This window comes from Enhydra lutris, unplaced genomic scaffold, assembly GCF_002288905.1.
Source record: "Enhydra lutris kenyoni isolate GAN:26980312 unplaced genomic scaffold, ASM228890v2 scaffoldscaffold93, whole genome shotgun sequence".
In the NCBI taxonomy this organism is placed as follows: domain Eukaryota; kingdom Metazoa; phylum Chordata; class Mammalia; order Carnivora; family Mustelidae; genus Enhydra; species Enhydra lutris.
The window spans coordinates 4,162,054-4,188,796 of NW_019154177.1; the positions used below are offsets into that span (position 1 = coordinate 4,162,054).

Sequence of the window (26,743 nt, forward strand, 5' to 3'; positions counted from 1 at the left end):
AGGAAAGTTCCATGACTGCTTATTCAGCCACAAACAGCCTTGATTCCTCAGTGTCTGAGTACGGACGGGAGACGTGTCCAGAAAAGCCTAGAATTTTCCGAATCAGAGTTCTTCTTTCAGAGTGACAGGAAACACCGGTCATTTTTGTTTTAAATAACGAACTGTAGAAACTCTTACTGGATAAAGGGTACCTGCCATTCAAGGCCTCACATCCCTTCCGCTAGGTGGATGGGCCCTTATGGAAATCTGTTTTCCTCTCAGGATCGCTGTGGGGAGACTGTGTTTGTCCTCCTGGAGGTGAGGGAGCAGCACCCCGAGAGGACAGGAAGAGCAGGCTGCAGGTGACAACCGCCTCGTCTCAGGTAGAAGAGCGGGTGGGCACCGGCCTTCCCCATCTTGGCAAAGCCGCAGCTCAGTGCCCAAGGAGGGCTATGCTGCTACTACTACTAACGGCCCCTGTACTTACACTGATTTTATTTTTGCAGATATTTCACTTTCTGCCCGTTAAGCTAAGTAAGGCATACCCGGAATCTCCAGTCCACAGGAGGAACAGGGGTGCTGAAAGGCAGGTCTATGCAAACAAAGCTACCGGGGCGGGGCGGGGTGGGGCGGGGAGTTGGGGGAGGAGCCGCTGGGTCAGGCCTTTCTGGTGCGTGGGCCTTCCCTTCCCTTCCCTTCCCTTCCCTTCCCTTCCCTTCCCTTCCCTTCCCTTCCCTTCCACTAGCTGAAGCAGGGCAGGGCTCTGCTTTAGGCTTAGGCTCGCTTCCTAAAGGAAACAAAATGAGATGGAACGCGGGATGGAAATGAAAACATGATCTTTAAGTAGTATATTTAGGACGACGAAGCCTTCAACTTAAAAAATGGTCCAGGGGTACCTGGCTGTCTCAGCCCGCGACTCTTCATCTCGGGGTCATGAGTTCCAGCCCCATGCTGGGTGTAGAGACTACTAAGAAAAAATCTAAGAGAAAAAAAAAGGTCCGGGAAAAGGGAAAGGTGCTCCTTCACTGCCCACAGAAACACAGGCAGTTTTGGGCTGTTCCAGAGGTCTGATTACTTCAGCCCGTGTGTCCAGACCTCTGAACGCGCAGCGGGGTCTGCAGTGCTGAGCCAGCGGGTGGCCGGGGCTGCTGTGCCCCGCCCGGCCGGCCTGCGCGTTGTGCCCAGGGCTCTTCCCTGCAGACCTCCGGTAGGAGCGCGGGGCCCCCAGGCGCCCAGGCAGTGATGGAGCCTTTGTGACAGACCCCGGGGCCGTGCTGGTTCCTGGCGGGAAAGCCGCCACAGGCACGGGGCATCCCTGGGTCCCGAGTCAGGTCCGCGGAGGGGTGGGATTCACCTCTGCTTGAGATAATGAGCACTGGATGAGTCTTTAAAAATGCCTAATCCCAGTCACCTACAAGTTAACTTAAAATAATGGATGGCATGTTCCCATATATGTAGGCTAGCTTCCTTTTTTATTTTTGAAAGAACTAGTGAACCCTACAAGCCCCCAAAACACACGTATTTGAGTTCCAGATACTCATCAATGCCATACTTGGAGCCCTCTCGCCCGAGGCCCGACTGCTTCACGCCCCCGAAGGGGCACTCCACAGAGGAGATCAGTCCTTCGTTGACGCCAACCATGCCGACCTCCAGCTGCTCTGCTACTCTCCAGATCTGGGCCGGGTCTTGAGAGTAGAAATAACCTGTCATGGGGATAGAGGACAGACATAGGACAGCCATTAAAGACATCCCATCTAACGCCAAGGAAGCCACGGGCGACAGGGTGTCTCGTCGGGCCTGGAATCCCACTGCTCCCACAGGGCCCTAAGCTGGTCCTGTCCGTGTCTTCATCTCAGACCCGGGGGACATCTGGTTCTGCTCCTGTCCCACTCTCATGAGGGATCGCTTCACCCCCTAGCAGGACTGCAGCCGTAGCCTCCCCAGGTCCTGCCGTCCGGGGCCCAGTCTCTCACGCACACTCTGCCACCCGGTGGGACTGTCCTTGTGCTGTGTTTGCCCTACCCTTCCAGTGACTCCCTGCTGTTTACAAAATAAGGTTAAAGTCTTCTGGGTACTTGAACCCTCCCCAGTGTGGACTCGGGCAACGTTTTCAGTGTTCCCTTCCATCACGCCATTAGCCAACCATCCTCTCTGAACTCTGTGACCAAACTGTCCTTGTCCTTTCCTCGTTCCTTCTTAACTCCCATGGTCCCCTCTGCCCAGAACCTCTCTGCTCCCATCTCTGCATCATCAGGACGCTGCCCATCACTGAGGACCTAGTGCAGCTCCCCTCGTCCTATCATGAAGGGACGGAGCCCAGAGTGCAGTGTCCCAGAGGCTCTGCCGCACCCCCCTCACCCGAGCCCTAGAACAACTCTGTAGGTGCTGTGGGGGACCCTGCAGCATGGGGGAAGGGACCCCACGGAGCATCTTGCTCCGTACTCCCCCCACTGCGGACACTGAACGTCGATGTCCAGCCAGTGTGCGCGTCTAGTGATGTCAGGGTGACGGGGTAGTGCTGCGGCCGCCCTGACCATCTCCAAACTAAGAGGATGGCGGCCACCGAGGCTCTGTCTGCACACATGCCTCTTGCCTCTTCCACCATCCCTGACGCTCTGCTGCTGCCCTCAGTCCGGGCCAGGCTGCCCGGAGCCAGGTGGAATGGAAGAAAAAAGACTTGGAATTTGCAGGCATCAAGCCTCAGAGGACATGGGACTTGTGGGGTGTGGGCTGCCCCACGAGCGGCCCCACTCTCCTCCTGAACTCCCTCCACTCTCACCAGGGAGCTCCCAAACACGGAAGGACCAGGTGGCAGACTGTGAACTTGCACAAACCCCTTTGTGCCCCGGAAAGTAATAGAACACACCCCACAAGGGCGTCTCCTCAAAACCCAGGGTGGTGTTTGAAAGGCACACGTGGCACCAGCTGGAGAAACGGGAGCCTCGCACAGCACGAGGAGGACCACCTACCTGCCAGCCCCACGTCGGTCGCGTTAGCTATCGCCACGGCCTCCTCCTCCGTGTCGAACCTACCAGAGGGAAACACGTGGTCAGCAGAATCTGTTGGCCAGAGTAAGGAAAACCAGCCATCTTTTCTCCTGACCGGTTTCCCAAATAGTGGCAAAGGGTGAATGGCAGTTCTGCACAGAGACCCCAGGGCAGGGGAGAGAGGAAAGCAGCCCACGGTTCCACGCGCTGGCTCCTCTCTTCCACGAGAACGAGAGGCAAGCAGGCCTGCGGGACACAGTGTATCCGGAACGTCTGACCCTGCGCCTCCCAAAAGCATGACGGCTCTGCTCCCTGCGGAGGCCACGTAACAATCAGCAACCACCCGAGAAGCAGGCGTCATGCAGCGGAAAGGCATCCGGAGGGGGAGGGCCGGGGCTCTGCGCGTGCAGCGCTGGGGGCCTGCTCCTGCCTGAAACGAGGATCGGTCTTTCCAAAGCCCTACGAGGTCCCTTCCAGTTTTATCACTTTATTTCTTGAACAATATCTGAGAAGCACTCTCCTGGGGCAGAGGGCCCTCAGGCCCCCATTCTTAAACTCAGGGATCTGCTGGCTGTGGACGCCAGGCATCTCTCTGAAGGCACCGGGCAGAGGCAGCGGGGTCACCTTGGGCCCGCGTCTACCCAAGAGGAAGGGTAGGAGAGAAGAGGGCTCCAGGGAGAGACCAAGGAGGGGCACCCCAGGAGGATCACTTGTCCTGAGGCGGAGCAGCCGCATCTCCTGAGCTTGTCGACTTGCAGACAGACAACAAGCCGTCCTGCCTGCCGGAGCACGGAAAGTCAGTCACGGCTGAGGTTCCTACGCCCCCTTCCTCACACGGTCATCACAGCACTGACTGTGGCATCTCTGAGGGTTTTCACCTCCTGCCAACACTGGACTTGTGCGCCCGCCACCCTGTGCCCACAGCAGAGGGGTGGTAAGACCAGAGCCCACTAGTAACAACCGTCCCCCTCCCCGACTTCACTCTTTCTTTTTTTTTTTTTTTCCCCCGATCTCACTCTTTAACTACATAACAACAACCATAATGCTAGCAGGCACTGGGCGTAGTGCCTTATGCACACCACGTTAACTGAAACTTCTGCAGAGCAAGCACTAGTCCTGTTCCTTTCCCAGGAGAGGACCCTGGGGCTCCGAGAAGTCAATCCGTCCAAGCGCACAGGTAGGACGCAGCAAAGCCTGAATCTACACCCAGTTCAACTCCAAAGCCTGCACCCCTCACCACCAACTGCATCCTCTAGGCTCCTTGAAAATGTCAAGTTCACATGCTAGGTAAAACAACTGTTACTAGGACAAAGACAAAAGTTCTTCCAGTGCTCCATTTCTGGTGGGTTAATATGTAAACTGTATTGGCAAGATGGTAACAAAGCCTGGAAACTGTATGATAAGACAGACCTCTGCCCCAGACAAGACGGCCTGGGGAGTGCCAGGGGCCAGCTCTCCCTGAGAACCGGATGCTGGAGGAGAGAGAAAGAATCTGCTCAAAAACCCTCAATCAGCAAGTAACACCCAAAACAAGACGCTTCTGGAGGCTGAGAAGGTGGTGGAATCCTCAAGGAATGATGGCCTCAAGTGGGAGAGGGCTGGGGGCTACCCATGGAGGGGTGGGAAGGGCCAGGATGCTGGCAGCCTGCACGTGGGGGTGGGGGGAGGGGCTGCACCTCCCCACTGTGTCTGCAAATTCAGGTGTTGCTGCCTTCAGACCTGGGTCCCTGGACCAATGGTTCATGGCTACGGGCAGAAAAGCAGCAGGGCCAGCTCAGGGTGGGGGGCCCAGGCAGAACTGGAGCCCAGCCGCCTTGGCGAGTCAGCCCAAACGCGTGCAAACAGCACGAACCAGAGGCCTCTTCCCTCGAACGCCTCTCTTTACACCAGAGGTAACAACAAAATATCCCAGGAAGCCAAACCCCAGGAATACCCAGGACACGGGCAGTTGTGCTGAGACTGGGTCTTCATACTAGAAGCTTCCTTCCTGAGGCTCAAATGTATTGGAAGCAGCCCAGACTAAGGTCTAAGCTTTTTACCACAACTCCAAGGCAGACACTTCTAGTCAGGGCTGCTGAGAGTTCCAGGAGCTCCAGACTAGGCCACGTGGGAAATGACAAGACACCGGCGGAGCTCTGACAAGGAGGATGACATACAGAATAAGCCACACCGCAGGAGGTGGAAACAGAGCAACAGAATAAGATACAAGAAACGGATAAGCATCCACAGCAACATAAGGGAGAATAATGAAGCGGGAAGAACCCACGATGGGGAAGAACGATCTGGAGAGATGAGGGACGGTAGAGTAGCCGAAGGCTTGTGGTGGGCCGGCAGGGTAGCAGCGTGCGTGCCTCTGAGGAACGGGGGGCTCAGCTGCAGGCAGAGGGTACCAAGGGTCTCAGAAGGCTTTGGGAATGGATGAAGACGTGTGACGAAGAGACAGGTGTGAAGAGAAGTGGGGGGTGACACAGATGTGTCACCGTCACAAGACTTCCTAGAAGGTCACTTCAGAATGAAAGGAGGGGAGAGAAGTATCTGGAGAAACGATGACCAAGGATTTCCCAGGACTAGATAGACAGCTCGGATATAAGAGGAAGTCGACAGGACCGCAGCCCGGAGACGTGCGTGATGGGCCTCACCCGTGAGACTTCAGGATGTCAGAGACCGTGAGAAATCCCAGCAGCTTCCAAGAGAAAAAGGAACAAGAGCCAGACAGACACCAGCTTCCTCGGTAACAACCCCGGAAATAAGTAGATAAGTAGTGATATCTTCGCAGTGCTGAACCGAGAATCTTATCCAGGTGAACTATTACCGACCTCCGGAAGTGAGACAGAACATCACCTAAGAACCACTGACTCCCTTGAAAGAACTCTTTGAGTATGTGCTCCACTGAGGAGAAAACAGACTTCAGCCCAAAGTGAGAAGAAAGAAGGCGAAGGAAAGAATCCCTATTTAGGGATCTAAATAGGTAATAATATTGTTATATGTTATATACGTTATATATGTTAATATTGTTATATGTTATATATGTTCTTTCTGAGAACCATGAATAGTTCTTGGCTCTTCAGCTGACATAACAGAGCTCTGCTCTGCAGCTCCCCCTCCCACCCCTGGTCTCAAGACAGCTCTCCAGCTGCGTTCCTTTCCCAGGGACCTTCTTCTGCCCGAACCCTCTCCAGTCTTCCCGCTGGCGGGGTGATCTTACTTGATAACGGGCGCCAAAGGCCCAAACGTCTCTTCATGGGCGCACAGCATATCCCCGGTGACGTTGCTGAGCAGGGTGGGCTCAAAGAAATTTTTTCCAAGCTGGTGTCGCTTCCCGCCGGTCACAACGGTGGCCCCTTTGGAAACTGCATCACTCACGTGTGTCTCTACCTGTGTGAAGAGAAAAAGAGAAGCTTAGGAAAGCTGGCTTGAAGATACTGTGGGGATGATAGTCTCTTGGAGTGTTAAATATGCAGAAAACGGTTTTTTTTTTTTTTTTTCTTAAAAAATAGGTTGAGAACGACATGCCCTGTGCCACCTTCCTCTGCCCTTAGATTCTCCACTATAATTCGTTGAGGGTCTGGTATGGCCTGATGTCCTTCTGGGCCTGACACTCTGGTTTTCCTGGGATTTGTTCTTCACACTCTGGAGTCAGCTCTGGGTTCTCGGGCACCATGCTGTCCTCTCGGCCTTCATCCTGTTCTAATACATTCTCCTCGTGTGGCTGTTTTGAGAAAGGTTCACTGGAAATGCCTACTTCCTGAGTTTTCCAAGGCATGGCTGATGTCCTACTTGCTACTGGTTAGTGATGGATTGGTGATCCAAAATCATCCTGCTTCAGAGCTCTTGAGCACATGCCTCTATTTCTAGTGTTGCTGATGAAAGTCATGTTCAAAGACAGTTCTTACTCCTTGGCGGGTACCTGCCCCCCCCCCCCCAAGCGTTTAGGATCTTCTTCTATGTTCCTGACATTCTGGTGGTTCAGCAGAACGTGGCTGGGTTTTTCCCCTTTCATTCCACTAGGTAGAATAGTAAAGTCTTTCCCTCTGAAGAATGATTTCCCCTGGCTCTGAGTTTTCATGTTATTTATTTGCTACTGCTTCCCTCTCGGTTCTTTCTGGAGCGCCTGTTGCTGAAATGGATATCCCCCTCACCACAGATTAATTATCTTCTTTTCAAATTGCTATCATATTTTTCATCTCTTTGTCTTTTGCTTTAAATTCTAAGAGTTCTTCTTGATTCTGTCTTCCATCTTCATCTACTGATTTTTTAAAAAGATTTGACTGTCATGTGTTTAATTTCTAGGAACTTTCTCGCCCTCATTGCCTCATCTTCACAGAACCTGCTTTTGTTTTACCGATGCTGCTCAAACCACACGGAGAACGCTGCTCGGTTCTCAGAAAATTCCTTTCTGCTCCCAGACTCACCTCTTCCTTGAGGGTCAACTGTTCCTCTTACGCGCTGAGGGTTTGCCCTAAAGGCATCATGATTCCGGAATGTTCACCTCCCTCATGAAGGCCTGGTGGTTAATTTAAGTGGGTGACATGGGTGGCCTTTGCGGTTTCCATTCTCTCCCCTGAACAAGAGGGCCAACGGCAAGCTCAGGTTTATTCTGACTTGGGAGGCTTCACTTCAGGGACAGCCCCCTTCCCCAAGGGGCAAGGGCAGGGAAGCCCGGCTCTGTCACACCCACCCTCACTCTTGAAGCTGGAGCCCAGCCCAGAGCAAATGCCTCTGCTGTCCTGTGTGTACTGGTGGTGCTTGCGAGGACGAGTGATATAGGAACAACTCCGGAAACTGTGCAAAAGTACAACCAGTTGGCGCTATGGCTCCCCTACTCCCCTGCCTACTCAGGACCCAGCCAGTTCTAGATAGGCCTTGTCTGCGCTGACTTCTGTTAACACCATCTCTTCTGCCTTCAGAAGTCCACAACCTCTGGTCCACTGGAGCCGTCCACTCTTCTCCATTCTCAGCGGAATATTCTATGGCACTTCAGGAAGGTGCTTGGGCACATTCTACCATCCAGACCCACCCTCTTTAAGCCCCTGCCCCTACAGGTGCCAAGTCCAGTGTCTGCAGCTAATCCCCAGTAGCCATAGTGGCTTACTTCGCATGATTTATAGCTCCAAAAATAACTACATTTAACATATTTAACAAGGCCCCCCACTTTGCCCCCAGATAGACTATATGCTTTGCCCTTTTCTGGTCATATAGAATGTCATGTGCAGTTTCTTCCCCTGGAATTTCCCCTGTGACCGTTTGTATACTAAAGCCAACACAGTCGATTTTTTTTCAAAGGACGTGTTTTCTCTAAACCCTCTAAAAAATTTTTGCAGTCTTTGCTTGAAGTGCTGGGAAACGGCACCCTCTACAGGGCAATGTTTGCACCTTCACTTCTGCAACAACCACAAAATCTTGAGGACGGAGGTCTCCAGGGCTGGCAAATGAGCAAGAGCTGGGGCACTTAAAAAAGAAAAAACAAAACAAAAACAACCAGTGCTGAGGCCCTGCACACACCCAGTCTCCTCAGGTAGGACCCAGCATCTGGAGCTGCAAAAGGCACAGAATGGCTTGGGAACCAGCCCTCTGGGCCTTTGAACCACAGCTAATACAGACCCAAATCGTGGGCACCAGCTGATCAAGTCACAGGGTCCAAAGTCCCCTCAAGTGCTGGTGGTGCCCATGGACACTCTAATGCATGTTCTCTACTAGGGCAATCCCAGGGCAACAGCTACAGGGCTCTGTCCAGCCTCGATGCTCCCCTTGGCTCCCACTGGCTGGGGCAACAGACGTGGGTTCAGCCGGCCTGTCTGCCCACTGAGGCCAGACAGCCCTGGGGGTCTTGGTCCTCAGGCGGCCGACGAACACCAGGCAGGCTGTGCATCCCAGCTGGGGGCTGACCTGGCTCTAGTTTAATTTTGGCTCCTCGAGTGACACCCAGAAGGCTGGCTGTGTCACCCGTCCTTCTTCACACACAGTCCAGCCTCCAGCTTATCTGCTCAATGAGTCCACTAAAATCCTTTCCATGAGTAGAGACTTATCTAAGGAATATACTGGGTGTTCATATTTTTTGTTTTGTTTTTGTTCTGGATGTTCATATTATTAGAAAGTTCCTTGTAAGCAACTCTAAAAAGGATTATGTTATTTCCCCTTTATGTATTCAATTCCAGTGTAGTTAACACGCACTGGGTTAGTTTCAGGTGTACGAGACAGTGATTCAGCAATTATTGTACACAATTATTCCACAGCTCTTTCTTCCGCCTCCCTCCCACCCCCGCAGACCACCAGTAATTCTCTGTAGTTGAGTCTGATTTTTTTGTTGTTTGTATCTTTTTTCTTTGTTTCTTAAATGCCACACATGAGAAATCATATGGTATTTGTCTTTCTCTGACTGACGTACCTCACATCATACTCTCTAGATCCGTCCATGTTACTGCCAATGCAAGATTTCATTCTTTTTATGGCTGAGTAATTTTCCACTGTATATATATGCCACATCCTCTTTATTTTTTTTTAAAGATTTTATTTATTTGTTTGACAGAGATCACAAGTAGGCAGAGAGGCAGGTAGAGGGACAAGGGGAAGCAGGCTCCCCACTGAGCAGAGAGCCCGATGCGGGGCTCCATTCCAGGACCCTGGGATCATGACCTGAGCCGAAGGCAGAGGCTTTAACCCACTGAGCCACCCAGGCGCCCCCCACATCTTCTTTATTAGAAAGGGTAATGTTTTAAAAACAGGAGATTATGTTTTAAAACCGCAAGGACAAAAGTCTCACTTAGCTAGTGGTCTGTCTAGACTGTGACTTTCTATGAACAAAGAGATTCTTCCTGAAAGCAATTTCCCTTTTCTGCCACCTGTAAATCCTGGGCGCAGCTTCTGCTATTCCGTATCTCCCTACCAGGATGCGTCTGTCAAGGACTCTTTAGGAAGGGTATTTTTTTGTCAACAGAAGCCAGCATTTCAGCTGAAACATACATGACTTCAAAAATAAAAAGAGTCTTCCTTTCCTTTTGGGTATTCAAAAAATTAAAGACCTTCGTCTTTCAAGATCCTAATTCCTAGGGCAGCGAGGGATAAGATTATCATCACGATCACAGAAAATTTAGGGAGGGCAGTAGAAGATCTAAAGTGACAGATCTCATGGGCACTCAGTGTAAACCCAGAGCTGGGAAAGTTTAGAGGCAGATGAAGCCACATGATTTATACTTATGGGCAGAAATTCACTTTTTCCTGATTTCTCCATTGTTGCCAAAACAGCCTTGCTGGGCACCTTACCGAAGTGTCCTTTGCTAGTTAAGCCTTTGATATCGAAACCATGAAATTTACTTTAACAAAAAAATCAAACGAACGTACCTTTTCTACTGCCTTTTCATCAATTAATGGGCCTTGAGTAGTTCTCTCCTCAAATCCATTGCCCACATGCAGATTTGTTTTGATCGCCTCAGCAAATTTCTTCACGAAGGAATCATGGATCCCCCTTTGCACCAAGAAACGGTTTGAGCAAACACAAGTCTAGATGTGGGGGGGAAAAACAAAACAAAACAGAAAAACCCAAATTCACAGGTCAGTTTGTCAGAGGCTGTTGACCCAACCCAAGAAGTGTGACTGCTGCTACCTCTCTGAATGTGAGAACCCTTCCCCAGGTGGGTCCCGTCCTGTGTCCAACCCGCCACATTCCTCCCCATGTGGGTGGGGCCCCGAAGATAAACGTAGGAAGTGTGCATTCCTCTCCAGCCTTCTCCACATCTGCCACACCTTGTGGTTAAACGAGTAAGTGAATACAGATATCTATGCGAACAAGAGAAAGCCGCCTGACCAAGTTTTTACCAACGGCCTAAGTAAGCCACTATGAAACAGAGGGCAAGAAAAAAAGAGAATTAAAAACCCTGTAACTCTGGGGCGCCTGGGTGGCTCAGTGGGTTTTAAAGCCTCTGCCTTCGGCTCAGGTCATGATCCCAGGGTCCTGGGATCGAGCCCCACATTGGGCTCTCTGCTCAGCAGGGAACCTGCTTCCTCCTCTCTCTCTCTCTGCCTGTCTCGCTGCCTACCTGTGATCTCTATCTGTCAAATAAATAAATGAAAATCTTAAAAAAAAAACAAAAAACAAAAAAACAAAACAAAAAAAACCCTGTAACTCCATGAGAGACAGGGATGCAGCAGTAACAGAGCAGGGGCAGGATGGAAGGTGGTCGAAGGCTGACTTATATCCAATAGCTTATTAAATTGTTCAGGGTTTCGCTGAATCCGACATTTTGAAAATGGACACGATACCATTCATCCATGTCAGCCTAAATTATTGAAAATACTCTTGCTTATTTTTTTCTAATTAAACCTAATATATATATATATTTAAATATGTATTTATTTTAGAGAGAGAGAGAGAGTGCATGTGTGAGCAGGGGGAGAGGAAGAGGGAGAGAGAAAAAAATCCTCAAGCAGACTCCCTGCTGAGTGCAGTCTGACATGGGGCTCCACCCCAGGATCCTGAGATCATGACCTGAGCTGAAGTCAAGAGCTGGTCACTCAGCCGAATGAGCCCCCCAGGCACTCCTAGACCTAATATTTTTAAATTATAAAATATAACCATATTATAGGAAATGCAGTTATCACTGATAGATATTCTTCTTGTCTTTTTTCTTAATCATGTATTTTTCTTGTAGAAACTATAGGTAAATAGATACATATAGATATAATTTTGTGTCCTACGCATTTTTATTGGCTTCAAGCAACATACCTTGAAGTTGTAGCTTTAGGAGTGTGACTCTGAAGTTACACCCATTAGCATTTTATGTTTCTAAAAGGAAACACAGGTATTTCTGAAACAACCAAGCTTATTTAAGGTTATATAAAAGGGGAAAAATTAATTACTCAAAGTCAAAAGATGGATGAAAACTACCTGATACAGAGTATTATACAACATTTTACCTTTTTTTCCCCCTAATAGAACCTTTCAGGAGTTTTTATTCTGTCTCTGGAATGCATTTAAAACTACTTATTGATGGTCCGCTGAGAGAAAGTACTTAATATTTTGTAAGAAGTCAGGTTCCTGGCAACAGCTTGGACAGAAACTGGGAGACAGGACCCTAGTCCACTGAGTTGTGACCATGACCCAAGGACCTAGGACTTCCAAGTCAACCAGTCTCTCCAGAGTTCCATTTCCTCAACTGTGAAATGTGAGGTCTGTATCAGGTCACTTTGAAGGTCATGCCCGGTGTGCTCAGCCAGGATTTCCTATGGAAGCGTGAACTTGAGCCACTCCTCTCCGATGACAGCCTGGGCACCCCCTGGGCATACTGTACCATGTGCCTATCAGGCCACCTCCACCTCAGGGACAGGGAGACCCAGGCAAGAGCGTTTGGAGTTTTTCAAGAACAATCTCAACATTTTCCTGCCTTCTTTTCCTTAAGACTGTGGGCCTCAGGCCCTAGCTGTTTGGGCTGTTTTGTGTCTGAGGGGATGATTTTACCTATTCAGAGAAAAGCCCAAAGAGGTTAAACTACAAAAATAACCAGATTCAAAGAGCAGGAAGACGAAGAGAACAATTTGATTAAAAAACATTTGCTGTCCAGGGACTACACCTTATTTCTCTTTGGACCCTCTGAGCTAGAACATCGCTGGCAAAGAGGGCCCTCACTAAATATTTGCTGAAAGTGAGCAAAGAAAGAATGACGGAAGGAACCTGCAAGTTTCCTTCCAGGAGTGATTAGACAGTAAAAACTTTGTGAAACACACACACACCCTGAAAACGCTGCAGGGCTCACCTGTCCAGAGTTCCTGAATTTGGACGCCATGGCCCCTGCTACAGCCTGGTCCACGTTGGCGCTGTCGAAGACGATGAATGGGGCGTGGCCACCCAGCTCCATGGAGACCCTCTTCACGGAGCCCGCGGCATGGTGCAGCAGCACCTGCGGGCAGACCCCAGACCTGGTGAGCCGGATCCGATGACCCAGCCACCTGCCTAAGCCTTTGTTTAAATTCTGACCCGTCAGGGAAACGGCTAGGCGCTCAGCACGGTCTGTGGGATGACTTAGTTTGCACACAAACAGGAGGAAATAGAAACAGGCGTTTGTACATGCTAGAGACAGCAGGGAGATTACAAGAAACTAAAGGTAGTTACAGACGGAAGGGAGGGAGTCGAGGCAGGGGTGAGCCTTCTGAACCTAAGCGTGTTTACACGGTCTTGATCCTTGAGCCACATAAGCACACTGCCTATTAAAAATTATATAATCATAATATAGGGAAGATAACAGAGTCATCCAGAAGCCTACACCCTTCGCTTACCACTGATAGAAGTTTAAAGTCTATCGATCCAGAATTTGGCCACACACACAGCTTCATGTAGATGTATTTTTTTTTTTTTTTAAGAAAACAGAATGTAGATTTAAACAGTTTTGTAATCTTTTGATCTTCCCAATCAACCACATATCTGGAACATTTTAACATGTTCATAACACCTTATACCTTCTTCCTGCAGGGTAACGCTCATGGTAGCACACGTGTTTCTAGAACATTCCCTCAGCTGCCTGCATAAAACTCCACTGCATGGCTGTTCCACGCATTTATTTATTCAGCCCCCATCTGTGGGAAATTTAGGTTTCCAATTCCTTGCTATTCAAAATAATGCTGCAATTATTCTCAGTATAGTTTGTAGAAATAGAATTGCCAGCTCAGTGCACAATTATAAAGCTTTTTAAGGAAACAAAGACCTTTCTGTTTCTGTAAGTACGTTTATACTAAATACAATTTTGGCTCCCTTCTAAGAGGTCCATTTCAACATCAGTTGTGTGTTTAATTCTAGATTGTGAAAGGAACATGCATTCCAGAACTGAGGAGGTACAAGGGAGAGCTTTCAGCCACTTCACATGCAACAAATAATGGGAACTCGTGGCTGCCCCAATGCCTTGGGATCGTCAGAGAGGAACCTCTGTCATGTCACAGTAAGGGACACCATCCAAAAAGTCTCCGGACGGTGATCAGACGTTACTTTATCCCACAGACCTCTTAACTCTCTACTGCAAATCTCCCTAAGAAGGGTGATAAAGATGAACTAGTATTTTCATATGCCATAGGAGAGAAAATACTAGTATGACGTCTGTTTGAAGTCAATGAAGTCTGACTTAAGTCACGTACCTTTCCAGTCGCTGTTGAGCCAGTAAAGGATATTTTGGACACTAGAGGATCAGTACAAAGTACTTCCCCTACTTCCTTTGCCTTCTTTCTAGAGCAGGGAATGACATTGTACACACCTGGGGGAATTCCAGCCTGGTTTGCAAGCTATAAAGAGAAACAGCAAACAGGGGGCAGCAAATGATCAAACTGGAAAAACAGAAAAAGAGAAATAGATGTTTTAATCCAAAACGTAACGTGGAGTGAAAAAAAACCGAAGCTAACTTTGGGGACAGAATAAGAATACATTTAGAACTACTTGGAACTGAAATAAGATCCTTATTCATGCTAAAGTGATATTAAATGTGTTGTTACACAATTAAATATTTTATAGCATGAATTTCAATGCCACTTTTTAAAAAAATTTATTTTAATTAACTAAATTTTTAATGCCACTTTGGTTAAAAAAACAAAACAAAAAAACCCTTGGATTTCTTTCCCGAGAAAAGTCTGGAGAGAGTTCCAGAAGTTTTGGGTTCACTTGTAGAAGGACCAAAGGGAGAGGGTGCAGCGGAGCACGCCCAGAGCACCGCCTGTGTGGGGGGAAGTGGGCAGGCCGTCCCGCAGGGGACCCCTGGGGCAGTGGTGACGACCTGGAGGCCTTGTTGGGGGATCGTGCCCATGCCGCAGGCCAGGGAGAAACGGAGCCAGCATGTGGACCCACCGCTGCCTGGGCCGGAAACCTGCGCTCTTTCCACAGCGGCCCTCTTTGGACGGGGCATATTGGGATTAAGATAGCTTCCGAATCTCATTAAAATGCTCACTGTGCAAATCTGGGGATTCTGGGAAGACGGAATAGCAGAGTGTTGCAGAGTAATTTCATCTTGTAAAAATAGGGCAATTACGGGGCCAAACCAAAGCATCAGAGACAACATTTCCAAGACAGGATGTGATGGGGGCCCAGGACAGTTGTGTTTTACTGCAGCGCAGGCCGACTTCAGGTCTGACCGCCTGGGCATCCACTTAAATGCCTGTGTGGGGCACATACTCTGCTGGCCACGCCGCTAAGATGAGGAGCCAGGCAGCCCTTCCTCTGAAGTTTCGGAAAACGGGGGTTTGGCAACTGGCTTTTTTTGCCTGACCAGGGGGTGTGGACATGCTGGTGACAGCTGGGAGCAACAGCACCTGCAGGAGAAGCTGTAGAGGAAGCCTTCTGACGGGTGCCAGAGAACCGCCCTGGAACCGGGGCAGACCGGCCAGAACGGCCCACGGACTGCCCAGCCCAAGAGCAGGTGCGGCAGGGACTCTGCAGGGAGGAAGGCGGGGGGTGGGGGGGGGGGGGAGGGGGGGGGGGGGGGGGGGGGGGGGGGGGGGGGGGGGGGGGGGGGGGGGGGGGTGGGTGAGCAACAGCACGGGGAACTGTGACAGAGGGGGAGCAGGGCCACAGGGAGGAGTGCAGGGGCGCAGAGAGGAGCGCAGGGAACCCTGTGATAGAGGAAGAGCAGGGCCGCAGGGAGGAGTGCTGGAACGTGGTGGGTTGGGCAGGCTCCGTTCAAGCAGGGAAGGGAATGCGCCAGGAAATCTCAGAGCAAGGAAACAAGACACTCATGAAGTTAGGGAATGGGCCTCCTGCCAAAAGCTTTGGAAAACTAAGTACAAAAATGAAGCAGGGCGCCTGGGTGGCTGACTTGGTTAACCAACTGCCTTCAGCTCAGGTCATGATCCTGGAGTCCCGGGATTGAGTCCCACATCAGGCTCCCTGCTCAGTAGGAAGCCTGCTTCTCCCTCTGACCTTCTCCCGTCTCGTGCTCTCGCTCTCTCGTGTGCGCTTTCTCTCTCAAATAAATAAAATCGTTAAAAAAAGAATGAAGTAAATGCTCAGAAAAATACCCAAATCAAATCCCATACGACATTATTAATAGAGGAAAATAAGAGAAGAAAGAGCAGAAAGCATCCTCGTGGACAAAAGCATTCCAGGAAGACATGCCCACAAAACAGATCAAAGTGGTAACTTACTATGAAGGGAAAAAATGTGCCAAGATACAAAAGAACAACATGAATCAGAATTAGAGAAATTCTGGAAATGAGGTAAGGGAACGCAGGAGATATTAGAAATACGAGGAAAAACTAATTTCAGAAGTGACAAGCAGGGGCGCCTGGGTGGCTCAGTGGGTTAAAGCCTCTGCCTTCAGCTCAGGTCATGATCTCAGCGTCCTGGGATCGGGCCCGCATCGGACTCTCTGCTCAGCAGGGAGCCTGCTTCCTCCTCTCTCTCTGCCTGCCTCTCTGCCTACCTGTGATCTCTGTCTGTCAAATGAATAAATAAAATCTTAAAAAAAAAAAAGAAGAAGTGACAAGCAGCGGTGCTTGGGTAGCTCAGAGAAGCTCACCTCCTGATCCCTGGGTTGTGAGTTTGAGCCCCACGTTGGGTATAAAGATTACTTAAAAATGAGCAGCATGGACCAGCAGCCCTGCCAGTGTCATGACAACAGGGACAACTGGCTGTGCCTCCTGATGAAAGGACACAAGGAGACCAAACCAAAGTCTGACAAAGTCTGGATGAGGCTCGGAGGTTTTTAAAAACGTGGTCCTGCACCTTTCCGAGCAACACAGATGTGTGTTTCCAGATCAACCTCATAAGCAGGAGGGTCTGCTGGTCACAGACCGACTCCGGACACTAGAATTTGTAGGAAGCGCACCACTCACTCTGTTTCTGTGTACGCCTCAGGAGTCTAGTGATAAGTTCCTTTACACATGTCGCACAGATTTTAGAATTATTTCAAGGAAAACTGTAACGGCTCATCTAAAAGAAGCCTTCCATGCGGTTAATGTTTCCATAGGAATAAAATGTCCAGTTTGCCTCTGAAATAAGGTGCCGTTGGGGGAAGCGCCCTGAAGGACAGGAGCTTCTAGTCACTGGGTCTGGAGCTGCATCCAGTCTCTGACAGCCCAGAACAGCAAACGCGGCAAATGCCTCTGCCTTCTGGAAGCTTCTCCAGCTGACCACAGGGCCAAAGACAGGGGCACAAGGACCCAAATGAGGAGGAGGTCCCGGCCCAGGAAGGATGGAGGTGATGAGGCCAGAAACTGACCCCACACTGAGCATGGCTCTCACGGAAGCCCTCCTTGCCACGAACCTTCCCTGGGGGCCCCCTGGGCCTAGGCACCATAGAGGCGCTGGCATTCAGCAGTGAACCCAACAGATACAGCTCTCTGTGGGCCCTGCATGCCAGTGAGGGAGACAGCGGCATGTCAGGTGCACGGAGCGCAGCGGGAAGAACAAAGCAGAGAAGGGATCGGGAGCACAGGAGTCCGAGGCTGTGATTTTCCAAGCAGAGCCTCCCTGGAAAGGTGGCATTTGGGGAAGAACTTTCTGGAAGAAGAAAAGGCAGGTGTAGAGCTGAGTCGGGGTGACCCTGCTGCGGTCTGAGGAGTGGCAGGGGCCCGACTGGCTGCAGCTGACGGGTCTGGGACATTGGAGTAACAGGCAGGGCGAGGGCAGAGGGGGACTAGGGCTGGGGGTGGGGGGGGGGAATCTTACAGGGCCTCGGAAGCCAAGGTAGGAAGTCCGGGTTTCACTCTGAGGGACAAGAGAAGCCATGGGAGGGTTTTAAACAAGAATGGCGAGACCTGACTGAATGCCGATTGAACTGGAAGAGGGAGAGGTTAAGAAGAGGTTCTGTAAGGGACGCCTGGTGGCTCAGTTGGTTAAGCAGCTGCCTTCGGCTCAGGTCATGATCCCAGCGTCCTGGGATCGAGTCCCACATCAGGCTCCTTGCTTGGCGGGGAGCCTGCTTCTCCCTCTGTCTCTGCCTGCCATTCTGTCTGCCTGTGCTTGCTCTCTCTCCCTCTCTCTTAAAAAAAAAAAAAAAAAAAAAAAGAAGAGGTTCCGTAAATGTGAGAAATGCCCACATTTTAGTCATCCTCCTGCTGACTTAATGAAAGTGATGGACAGATGATGTTTTTAGGGCGGCCTAAAATATACATTGGCTCTATGTCAGGGAATCCCCTATCCATTGTTTTTTTCTAAAACATCTGACTTGGGGGCATCTAGGGAGCTCGGTCAGTTGAGCATCTGCTCTTGATCTCACGGTCGTGAGTTCAAGTCCTGCACTGGGCTCTGCACTGGGTGTGGAGCCTACTTAAAGACTTAAAATATCAGACTTAAAATGACTGCTGCTAAATTAAAGCACACAGCACATCCAGCATGAGATACAGCCAAAGGAGGCTTCGAGTCAGCTTCTTTCCGGCCTGGATAAATGACCCCGCTCAGACTTGGCCAGCTGTGCGCAAACCTGGGGGAGAGGCTCACCTCGGCCAGGGCCAGGGCGGAGAAGGGCGTGTGCTCGGCGGGTTTTACCACCACGGTGCAGCCGGCTGCCAGGGCGGCCCCCACCTTCCGGGTGATCATGGCACTGGGGAAATTCCACTGGGGTCAGAAGAACAGAGAAAGTATGAGACCGGGTGGACTGCCCTGTAGTTCAAAACAAGGCAGGTCAAGGAGTCAGTCAACCAATTCCACTGCACAAACAGGCTCTCAAAGCGGTGCTCCCGCTCTTGCCCAGGTGAGCGCTCAGAACCCCTGACACCGGTCACCTCTGGAGCCACGAGCTCATAAAGAAAGGACACCTCCCCAGAATCTGAAACAGTGCAAGCCCATCCATACTGGGAGTTGGCAGACTTTCTCAGTAAAAGGCCAGATGGTAAATATTTAGGCTCTGTGGGCTGTACAGTTTCTGTCCCAAGGAGTCCGTGGCTCCAGTGTGCAGGCGGCCCCAGTAAGTACAGGAATGGGCCCGGCTGGGTCCCAGTAAAACTTTATTCACAACATCATTTAATCCAATGCATCAGGCTGGATTATATTAGCCAAGGTAATTTTGAAAATGGCAGATGATTGACGACTTCCTTCTCTCTATTTATGGATAGGTATTTGTAGATATCCCCATATCTACACGAACAGCATTTTAAAAAATTTTGACAAATCCTTGTCTTGTGCTCATGCTGTGCTAGGAAGCCCTTTTAAATCATCATTAATGAAATCCTCATCCCAACCCACTGAGGCCCTTATTAAACTGGGGAATAACGAGAACATTATTTCAGGGGAACCGAGAGCCGCCAATTCCCTTGCCCCAGGTCACACAGTTCGTGCACGGGGGGCTCTGAGTCACACTGAGTCAGGCGAGGCTCAGGGGGTGTCCGTCTGCACCTCTGCTGGGCCAGGACGGCAGCCCTGAGACCCGCCAGCACCCAAGAGGAGTGGACGTGGGACGTCGTGGACAGTGGCCACATGAGGCTGGCCACCAGGAAAGAGCAGGGTGTCCCCAGCGTGCCACGGCTCCAGCTGGGGACACATGGTGCTGTATCTGGAAAACTTACTACCTGCAGAACCCGGGCCAGCACACCGATGACACCCTACTGTTGATGACAATCATCGATTAAGCATAAAATGGCCCATTAAATGTGTCATAGCTTCAGTCTTAAAAAAAATATATCTTTTTTGACGTGCCAGGCATGACCTCGAAGCAGCCTTTACACCTGGTCCGAACAGGCCTGGGTCCTGCTGTGGGTCTTCCCACCTCTGCAGGTGTGACCCGGCTGGCATTCCCACGCACCGCACCCACAGCTGGGTATCCCAGAGGACCGGGGGACAGCAAAGGAACCGGGAACCGGGACAGGTGACGCAGCTAACAGGGCAGCACACCTCCTAACAAGGAAGAAGGCGTTGTCCCAGTCCCACTCCATCTCCTATCCCGGGACCCCACCTGTCTGCCCGTCCTCATACCGGGGTGATGACTGCGGCCACCCCGAGTGGCTGCTTGAGGACCAGGGCCCGCCGGTCTCTTGTGGGGGTGTAGATGACGTCTCCGTAGATGCGGCGGGCTTCCTCTGAAAACCACTCCAGGAAAAGGGCAGAATAGACAACTTCCCCCTGCGCCTCCTTCAGTGGCTTCCCCTGAATCAGAAAAGGACACATTGGCTGCCTTCTCAGGACAAAGGCGGAACTCTGTCAGGCTGTGCACAGAGCAGACACTCTCTCCTTACAAAACCCTGGGGCTGGGGCGCCTGGGTGGCTCAGTGGGTTAAGGCCTCTGCCTTTGGTTCAGGTCATGATCCCAATCTCCTGGGATCAAGTCCCACATCGGGCTCTCTGCTCAGTGGGGAGCCTGCTTCCCCCTCTCTCTCTGCCTGCTTCTGCCTACTTGTGATCTCTCTCAAATAAATAAAATCTTTTAAAAAAATCATAAAAACAAAAAAAACAAAACCCCGGGGCTGTTGAGAAATGTGTGACCCCAGCAGGAGCCTGGAAAAGCAGGACAGGTGCAGGCAGAAAGCCAGACCACAAGCTGTCTGCATCCCGGATGTCCCACTTGTTTCTCCTTCTGACATCTCCTCAGTGTTGGGACCCTGCTGGAAAGCCACGATTACAGCTATGGACAAACTTCTGGCACATTCTTAAACGTACAAACATGGCGTGTGAAAAAAGTCAAGCACGCCAATCACAGAGAAAAAAATCTGGAATGGTGGGAAAGCATTATTCACACAGTTCCACTCAAAATCTATTTCTTCAGTTTAGTATCATTACTATTCCCACTGGCAACCACCAGCCTGTTCTCTGTTTGTAAGAGTCATTCTCTCTTTTTTTCTTTCTTTTTTGTTTCTTAAATCCCCCGTAAGAGTGAAATCCTACGGTATCTGTCTTCCTCAGAATGACTGATTTCACTTAGTGGAATGGGCTCTTGCTCCATGCATGTTTCTCGAATAGAACATTCGGGTAGAACATCCAAACTGTTGGGCAGATGTGAGGCCTGGCACAAGAGTTAGTTGATATGGCATCATCAGGCCATGAATTCCCATTTTCTTTAGCGGCGGGCTTGCCCCTGCTCGAGCCTGAGCATCCTGGGACAGTTTCTTAGGGGAGCAAGTTAGGGCCCTGAACTTACACTTTCGGCTGTAATTATCTTGGCAAGGTCATCCTTATTTTGTATCATTAAGTCGTACCATTTCCGAAGTAAAGAACTCCTCTCCTGGGGAGGAAAGAAAAAGAGCAACAGAACTACTAAATAACCTTCTGTGTCCTCAGACGGTTGGCGTGTGTGGCCTCAGGCTCGGGGAGACACACACTGACCTGTCTTCTGCTTTTTTAAGTTGGGGCAGAAGTTTATGACATGTTAGTTACAGGTATGCAGACTTTTCTTTGAGAAGCAATAAGGAAGGTTCCATTTCAAGTTGCATCTGAAGGGGTGTATTGAGTCATAAGCTGTAAAAAAAAGGCTCGTGTGGAACAGCACAGACAATAACTTCCCCACACGAAGCTCTAGGTCCTTGCCCGCCCTGTGCACGAGCAGCGAGGCCAGTGCTTACTCTGGGGGAGAGACAAAAGGCTGAGCTCTAGGGGGCCTGGCCTGGAGCAAGAAAGCAAAGATCTGAGCCCAGGGCCTGCTCCACACAGAGCCCACCCTTCGCCTGGGAGAGGAGGGAGAACACGGAACAGTGGGAGAACAGCAGGCATGCAAAGCAGATTCGGCTTCCTGACGGGAAACACGATGTCCAGGCCGAACTCCGGAAATCAGGGAGGCCAACGGGCCCTGCTCAGGATGCACAGCCTGTGTCGTGGGTTAACAGTATTTGTCCCAAACAGATCTGTCACTGTTCCAGCCCTCAGTACCTCAGACGGCGACAGACAGGGTCTTTCCAGATGTGACCAAGGCAAGCGAGTTACCGTGAAGTTCAACTTTTAATAAATTTAAAGTTAAAAATTTTTTTAAAGTTTTATTAATCTAAAATTAGGGTGTGCCCTACTCCAACATATAAAAGGAGGGGGTCCTTGTAAAAAGGCGACTTTGGACACAGAAACAGGAATGCACAGGGGGAAGATGATAGTGGGGGTGTCACAGGGAAAAGACAGTCACCTACAAGTCAAGGACAGAGGTCGGGGCCGATCCAGCCCTCGACTTGGGATCTCGATCCTGCAGAACCGAGTATGTTACTGCTGTTGAAACCGTCAGGTCTGGGGTGTTTTGTGATGACACCCCAGGAAAGCTACTACAGTCTCTGTGAGGAGCTGTGAGAGTACCTGGGTCTCCAACAGGGTGGCACTCGGGGTCTGGGGCTCGGGGCCCACCTGAGCAGGGGTGCGTGGTGGACGGTGGACTCGGAGCCTCTCAGTTGTGCTCCTCATCTGTACCCTGGCTCAAGTCTGCCTCCGAGAGCCACTGAAAGTACTAGATAAAGCGCCTGGAAAGCACCGAGAGCAGCACTCGGCCGTGGAGGGCACCTGGCGGCCCTCAGAGCCGGCCTCGTCCTAATCCCTGGAACCTGTGCATCTGCTCCCTCCCATCAGAGAGGGGACTCAGCAGATGCGATCACTGAAGGATCTGGGGGCGAAGAGGGCTTCTGGAATCACCCAGGTGTGCCCAGTGGAATCAGGAGGCTCGTTTAAGAGAGAGGCACGAGGGTCTGCATCAGACAAGGCGCGTGCTCCCAGGAGCAGAGGCTGGACGGAGCGGGACGCCGGGAAGGAAAGGAAGCCCCTAGCGATTCCAGAAGGAACACAGCCCTGCCAACACATTTGGGACTTCCGACCCCCAGGACAGTATGAGAATAAATCTGTGTTGTCGGAAGCCACTAAACTGGTGTTAATTTGTTACAGGGCGAAACGTAAGGAACGGCTGAGGGCACAGAGCGGTAAGTGTCTGGCTGCTGCTTTCCCCCGAGATCCCCTAGGAGTTCACAGGGTGGGAAACGAGGTCCTAAAACAGGCAAAAAGAAAGACGTGAGGCAATGAAAACCATGTCCCCGGAGGGCGGCGGACCCACACTGCAGCTCCGGGAAGCAGGGACAGCGGCAGGGTGCGTGCTCTGACCCTGCAATGGCAGACGCAACCCTAGGGCTAGACCTGGAGGAGGGGGCCGGAGGGGGAACACAAACCAGCAGCGGGCAGGGTGGAGACAGGCCTCTGGGGGCAAGAGGGGAGGGTTCGGGCTCCAGCAGAGCCCACCTTTCCCTGCCGCATAGGTGGACCCGCCTCACTCCGGAATGCTGAGGCCCCTCCCACTCCTCAGCAAGACACTCCGAGGTCCTTCCCAGGAGGAAGGTTCCCTGAGAAGACTCAAGCCTCCCCAGGACAGGCTGACGCCACATTCACGTTCCAGAGGCGTGGATGTCAGGTGGGTGATGTGACCACAAGCGGACAGCGTCCGTGAGCGGTCCCGGCACTAGCCCTGGTGCCCCGAACAACCACTGAAGCCGAGACTGGGCCAGAAGAGCTTCCCCACACCTGTCCCACCACCAGGTTCTCCTCCCCTCCCCCATCTCAGCCGGTGGGTCCTCCTTCCCATTGCTCTGGCCCGAAGCCCTCTTTCTCTCATCCCAACATCACCAGGGCCTCCAGCTGACTCTCCAGTCCCAGCAGATCCTCTTGCAGAGCGCCCTGGTTCAAGCCGCCCTCCTCTCTCACCTCGGTCACTGCCAGCAGCCCCCTACCGGGCCTCTGCCCAACCATGCCCCTCCTTCAGCCTGTTCTCTATGCTGGGGCCCACAGTACCCTTTCCATTGCAAACCTGATCACAGCTCTGCTCCAAACCCTGGAGTGGTGCCCCACCTCCCTCAAGGTAAAACCCCAGTCCTTAAGACGGCTACACACCCCACTGGACCCAGCCCTGCCTCCCCTTGTTACTACGGCCTTCAGAACTGCCGTGGACTCCATGCTGTTCTACAAGTGGGTCAGGCATGCTTCTGACTCAGCCGAATTCCCGCCCCTTCTTTAATCTCTGCAGCTGCTGTCTTCAAGGAGGCCGCCCTGATGTGTGGGCAGAATCGTGCCCCACCCTCCATTCACAGGTTGAAGTCCTAACCTCCAAACAGGGTCTTGGAAGAGGTTATTATGGTTAAATGTGGTCAGAGATGTGGGTCTTAATCCAGTATGACTGGTGTCTTTACCAGAAGAGGTTAGGACATGGGAAGGTGCTGAGGCAAGGTCGTGCACAGACGGCCGTCCACAAGCCAAGCAGATGTTAACCGCACTCGCGCTATTCAGGCCGAAACCTGGAGAATGGTCGTCTGCCTGCACAAAGCCCGATTTCTCCACGAGCCTTCCTGTGTTAGCTCTCCCTGGCTGCTAGTCTATCTGGGTGTGCGCCCAGTTGCCCTCCACCGTCAGGCCCCTCTCCCTGCTCACCAGAGCCCCCGCTCGCTGGTAATTTCATGTTAAGCACACAGCTTCTGCCCCCGCTACTGGACATTTCAGAGGCTGGAGGGCGGCGCCTGTCCCTACCCCCTGGCATAGTGCTTGTGACAAAACCGACGCTCCAGACTTACTTTTGGATCACCTCTGTCCTGTTCCTATGACTTTCTGCCTGATGAATCCCGGTGGATCGGGGAGGGGGAGCCGACACAGCTGGTTTCTCTATGGGGCAACCCGGGGGCCCCGTGCGCGCTCACCTTGGCCGAGACGCCCCTCCAGCTGCAGAAGGCCTCGTAGGCGGCGCGCACCGCGGCGCGGGTCTCGGGCACCCCGCAGTCCGCCACCAAGCCCAGCTCGGCGCCGCTGGCAGGGTCGTGCACGGGGAAGGCGGCGGCGGCCGGGAGCCAGCGGCCGCCCACGAAGCCGTCGGTGCGCAGCAGCGCCGCGGACAGGCCCGCCAGGCCCCCGGCGGAGCGGCCGGGCTGCGCCGAGGCGAGCGCGGGCGCGGCGGGCACCGAGCCGCGGGGGCGCAGGCCGAGGCCTGCAGGCGCCGGCGGGAGGCGCGGGGCCCGGCAGCTCCGCAACCGCAGCCAGGTCGCCATGGCCCCGCAGGCGCCGGCAGGAAGCAGGCAAGCGAGCGCGCGCCCGAGTGCAAGGGTCGGGGCGGCGGGAGGAGCGAGGCGGCGGCGGGGACGCGCCGGAGACGCGGGGACGCGGACTGGAGGCGGCGTAGGGGACGCGGAGCAGCGCCCTCTCCCGCGTCCTTGACGCCGCACCTGGTCCTCGGTGGCGCGCCGCCTCGCTCTCCGGCAGACCTGGGAAGGCTCCCCCGGAGATGCACCTGCGGGCCTCACCCCCTCACCCTACCAGCCTCGAGTGCTCATTTGTAATTATTCCCCAGCTCCCTATCTGCTGCAAGCCAACAGCTCCTTCCCCCACGACCCCCGCCCCCCACCCCAAACTTGTATGCCCTGCCGCTGGAATTTGTCCTGGGTCTGTGGATGCGCTGGTGGCGTCTGCCCCAGCTGCTAAGGGCATGATCCCCGCTCTTCATCGCCGGAGCTCCCGCGCACTTGGGATCTGGGCTGAGGGTTCTCTGCCCTGGCCAAGCGTGGCTCAGTGTTCTGAGGGCTGGGTGTTTTTCTGGGAGTGTGTTTACATATTTTCTCCATTTATTGGGAGCAGGGATCCCCCTGATGTGCCACAGAGCTTCCGGAGAGAGACCGGCTTGGCTCCAAACTCAGAATCTGTTGTTCACAAGCTCTGTGTGACCTTAGACAAATTACTTAACTTCAGTTCTTTTTCTTGTAGAAAGTTCTCTGTTTTACTGTGAGATAATCTATAATTAATTGCTTAGCAGAGTTGCTACATTAAGTTCACATCGTTCAAAGTTCTAGTAGCTGCCCTGGAACAAGCCACTAGTGAAGTTAGGCCTCCAACTAGTCAATGGGACCATTTGTCAGAATTGAGTCAGCCGAGGTATACCTACAAGTAGACATGCGCCTAAGAATCTGGAAGCAGGAAGGGAGTCACAGCTTTAATGAGGACACAGGTCCGTATTTAGCAGGGCTGTCTTTGGCATCTGTAGGTTGGGGTCCATCTCATTTCTATGCATTGATTTAGGATCAATAGTCTCAGCATATCTCTTCTTCTCCTGCTGCATCGAGTCTCTTTTCCGGAGCCTGTGGGCTCTTCCACTTTCTCTGGGACGTTGAGTTCTTATTTGCAAAATGTAGAGGCAGTAACTTTAAGTTTTGACTTTGTTTTGTTTTTTTTTGCTGAGCCGGCGTCACTCAGTCTCACATCTAGCCGAAGTGGGAACAGTGGAGTTTAATCTCTGTGTGTGTGTGTGTGTGTGTGTGTGTGTGTGTGTGTGTTGGCTATTTCCTTCTGTATTCTAGTGAAGGAATTGGGGGAGAGAGGACCTCCTGGAGGGGAGGATGCTGCCAGGTGGGTTATCACTGAGGATGGGTAACCTGGCGTCTTTCCACCTGCTGCCTGCAGAGGGCGCCCTGCTGTTGCGACAACTGTAGCCGCCTCTCTGGATCCAAAACCAGTCTGCTTATCTTCTTAAGGTTCTGTTTCAAACTGGGTCCAGTCCCTTTTCCAGCTGACTTCTCAAAAAACGCACACTGCTTAAGGCCCATAGTACTTCTGGAGGCACACAAAACTGTTGCATTTCTTTTAAAAATCAGGGGGAAAAAAAAGAACTTTTAGGCCAACAGAGATGTAAACTCTGACTTATTTTCAGGAAGGGGACCACAAAATCAAAAGTGCCTAAGTCCTAGGAAAGTCATGACATTGGCCTCCCCTTCTCTCTGACGGCCTTGTGCCCTCTGTGAGCCCCTTTCCGAGTGGGAACAACCCCCTGCTTCTGTCTTGCTCCAAGGCTCCGATGCCTCCCAGAGCCTGGCTGGGTGTGATGGTTCAGTGGGGCCTATGAGGACAAGACCATTGGCTTTTGGGACCTTTCTTCTTCACCCAGTCTTGACCTGGGCACCTC

The 26,743-nt window shown here is 51.8% G+C and overlaps 1 protein-coding gene across 2 annotated transcripts; it reads right to left on the reverse strand.

Moving 5' to 3' along the window:
* Positions 1-960: 960 nt before the first annotated feature.
* LOC111138616 (aldehyde dehydrogenase 5 family member A1) lies at positions 961-24,859 on the reverse strand. 2 transcript variants are annotated; one of them, XM_022490640.1, is made up of 12 exons: positions 24,498-24,859; positions 20,999-21,082; positions 19,840-20,010; positions 18,366-18,486; positions 15,807-15,838; positions 15,755-15,757; positions 14,082-14,225; positions 12,713-12,856; positions 10,305-10,463; positions 6,172-6,341; positions 2,949-3,007; positions 961-1,682 (listed from the first exon to the last, which is right to left on the reverse strand). In XM_022490640.1, exons 1-12 carry the CDS (start codon positions 24,840-24,842, stop codon positions 1,477-1,479), a joined length of 1,638 nt encoding a protein of 545 aa, XP_022346348.1. In that variant the 5' UTR covers positions 24,843-24,859; the 3' UTR covers positions 961-1,476. The 2 variants fall into 2 exon arrangements, with proteins under 2 accessions (XP_022346348.1, XP_022346347.1); XM_022490639.1 differs by lacking the exons at positions 15,755-15,757; positions 15,807-15,838 and having other exon boundaries at positions 18,370-18,486.
* Between the last annotated feature and the right edge of the window lie 1,884 nt (positions 24,860-26,743).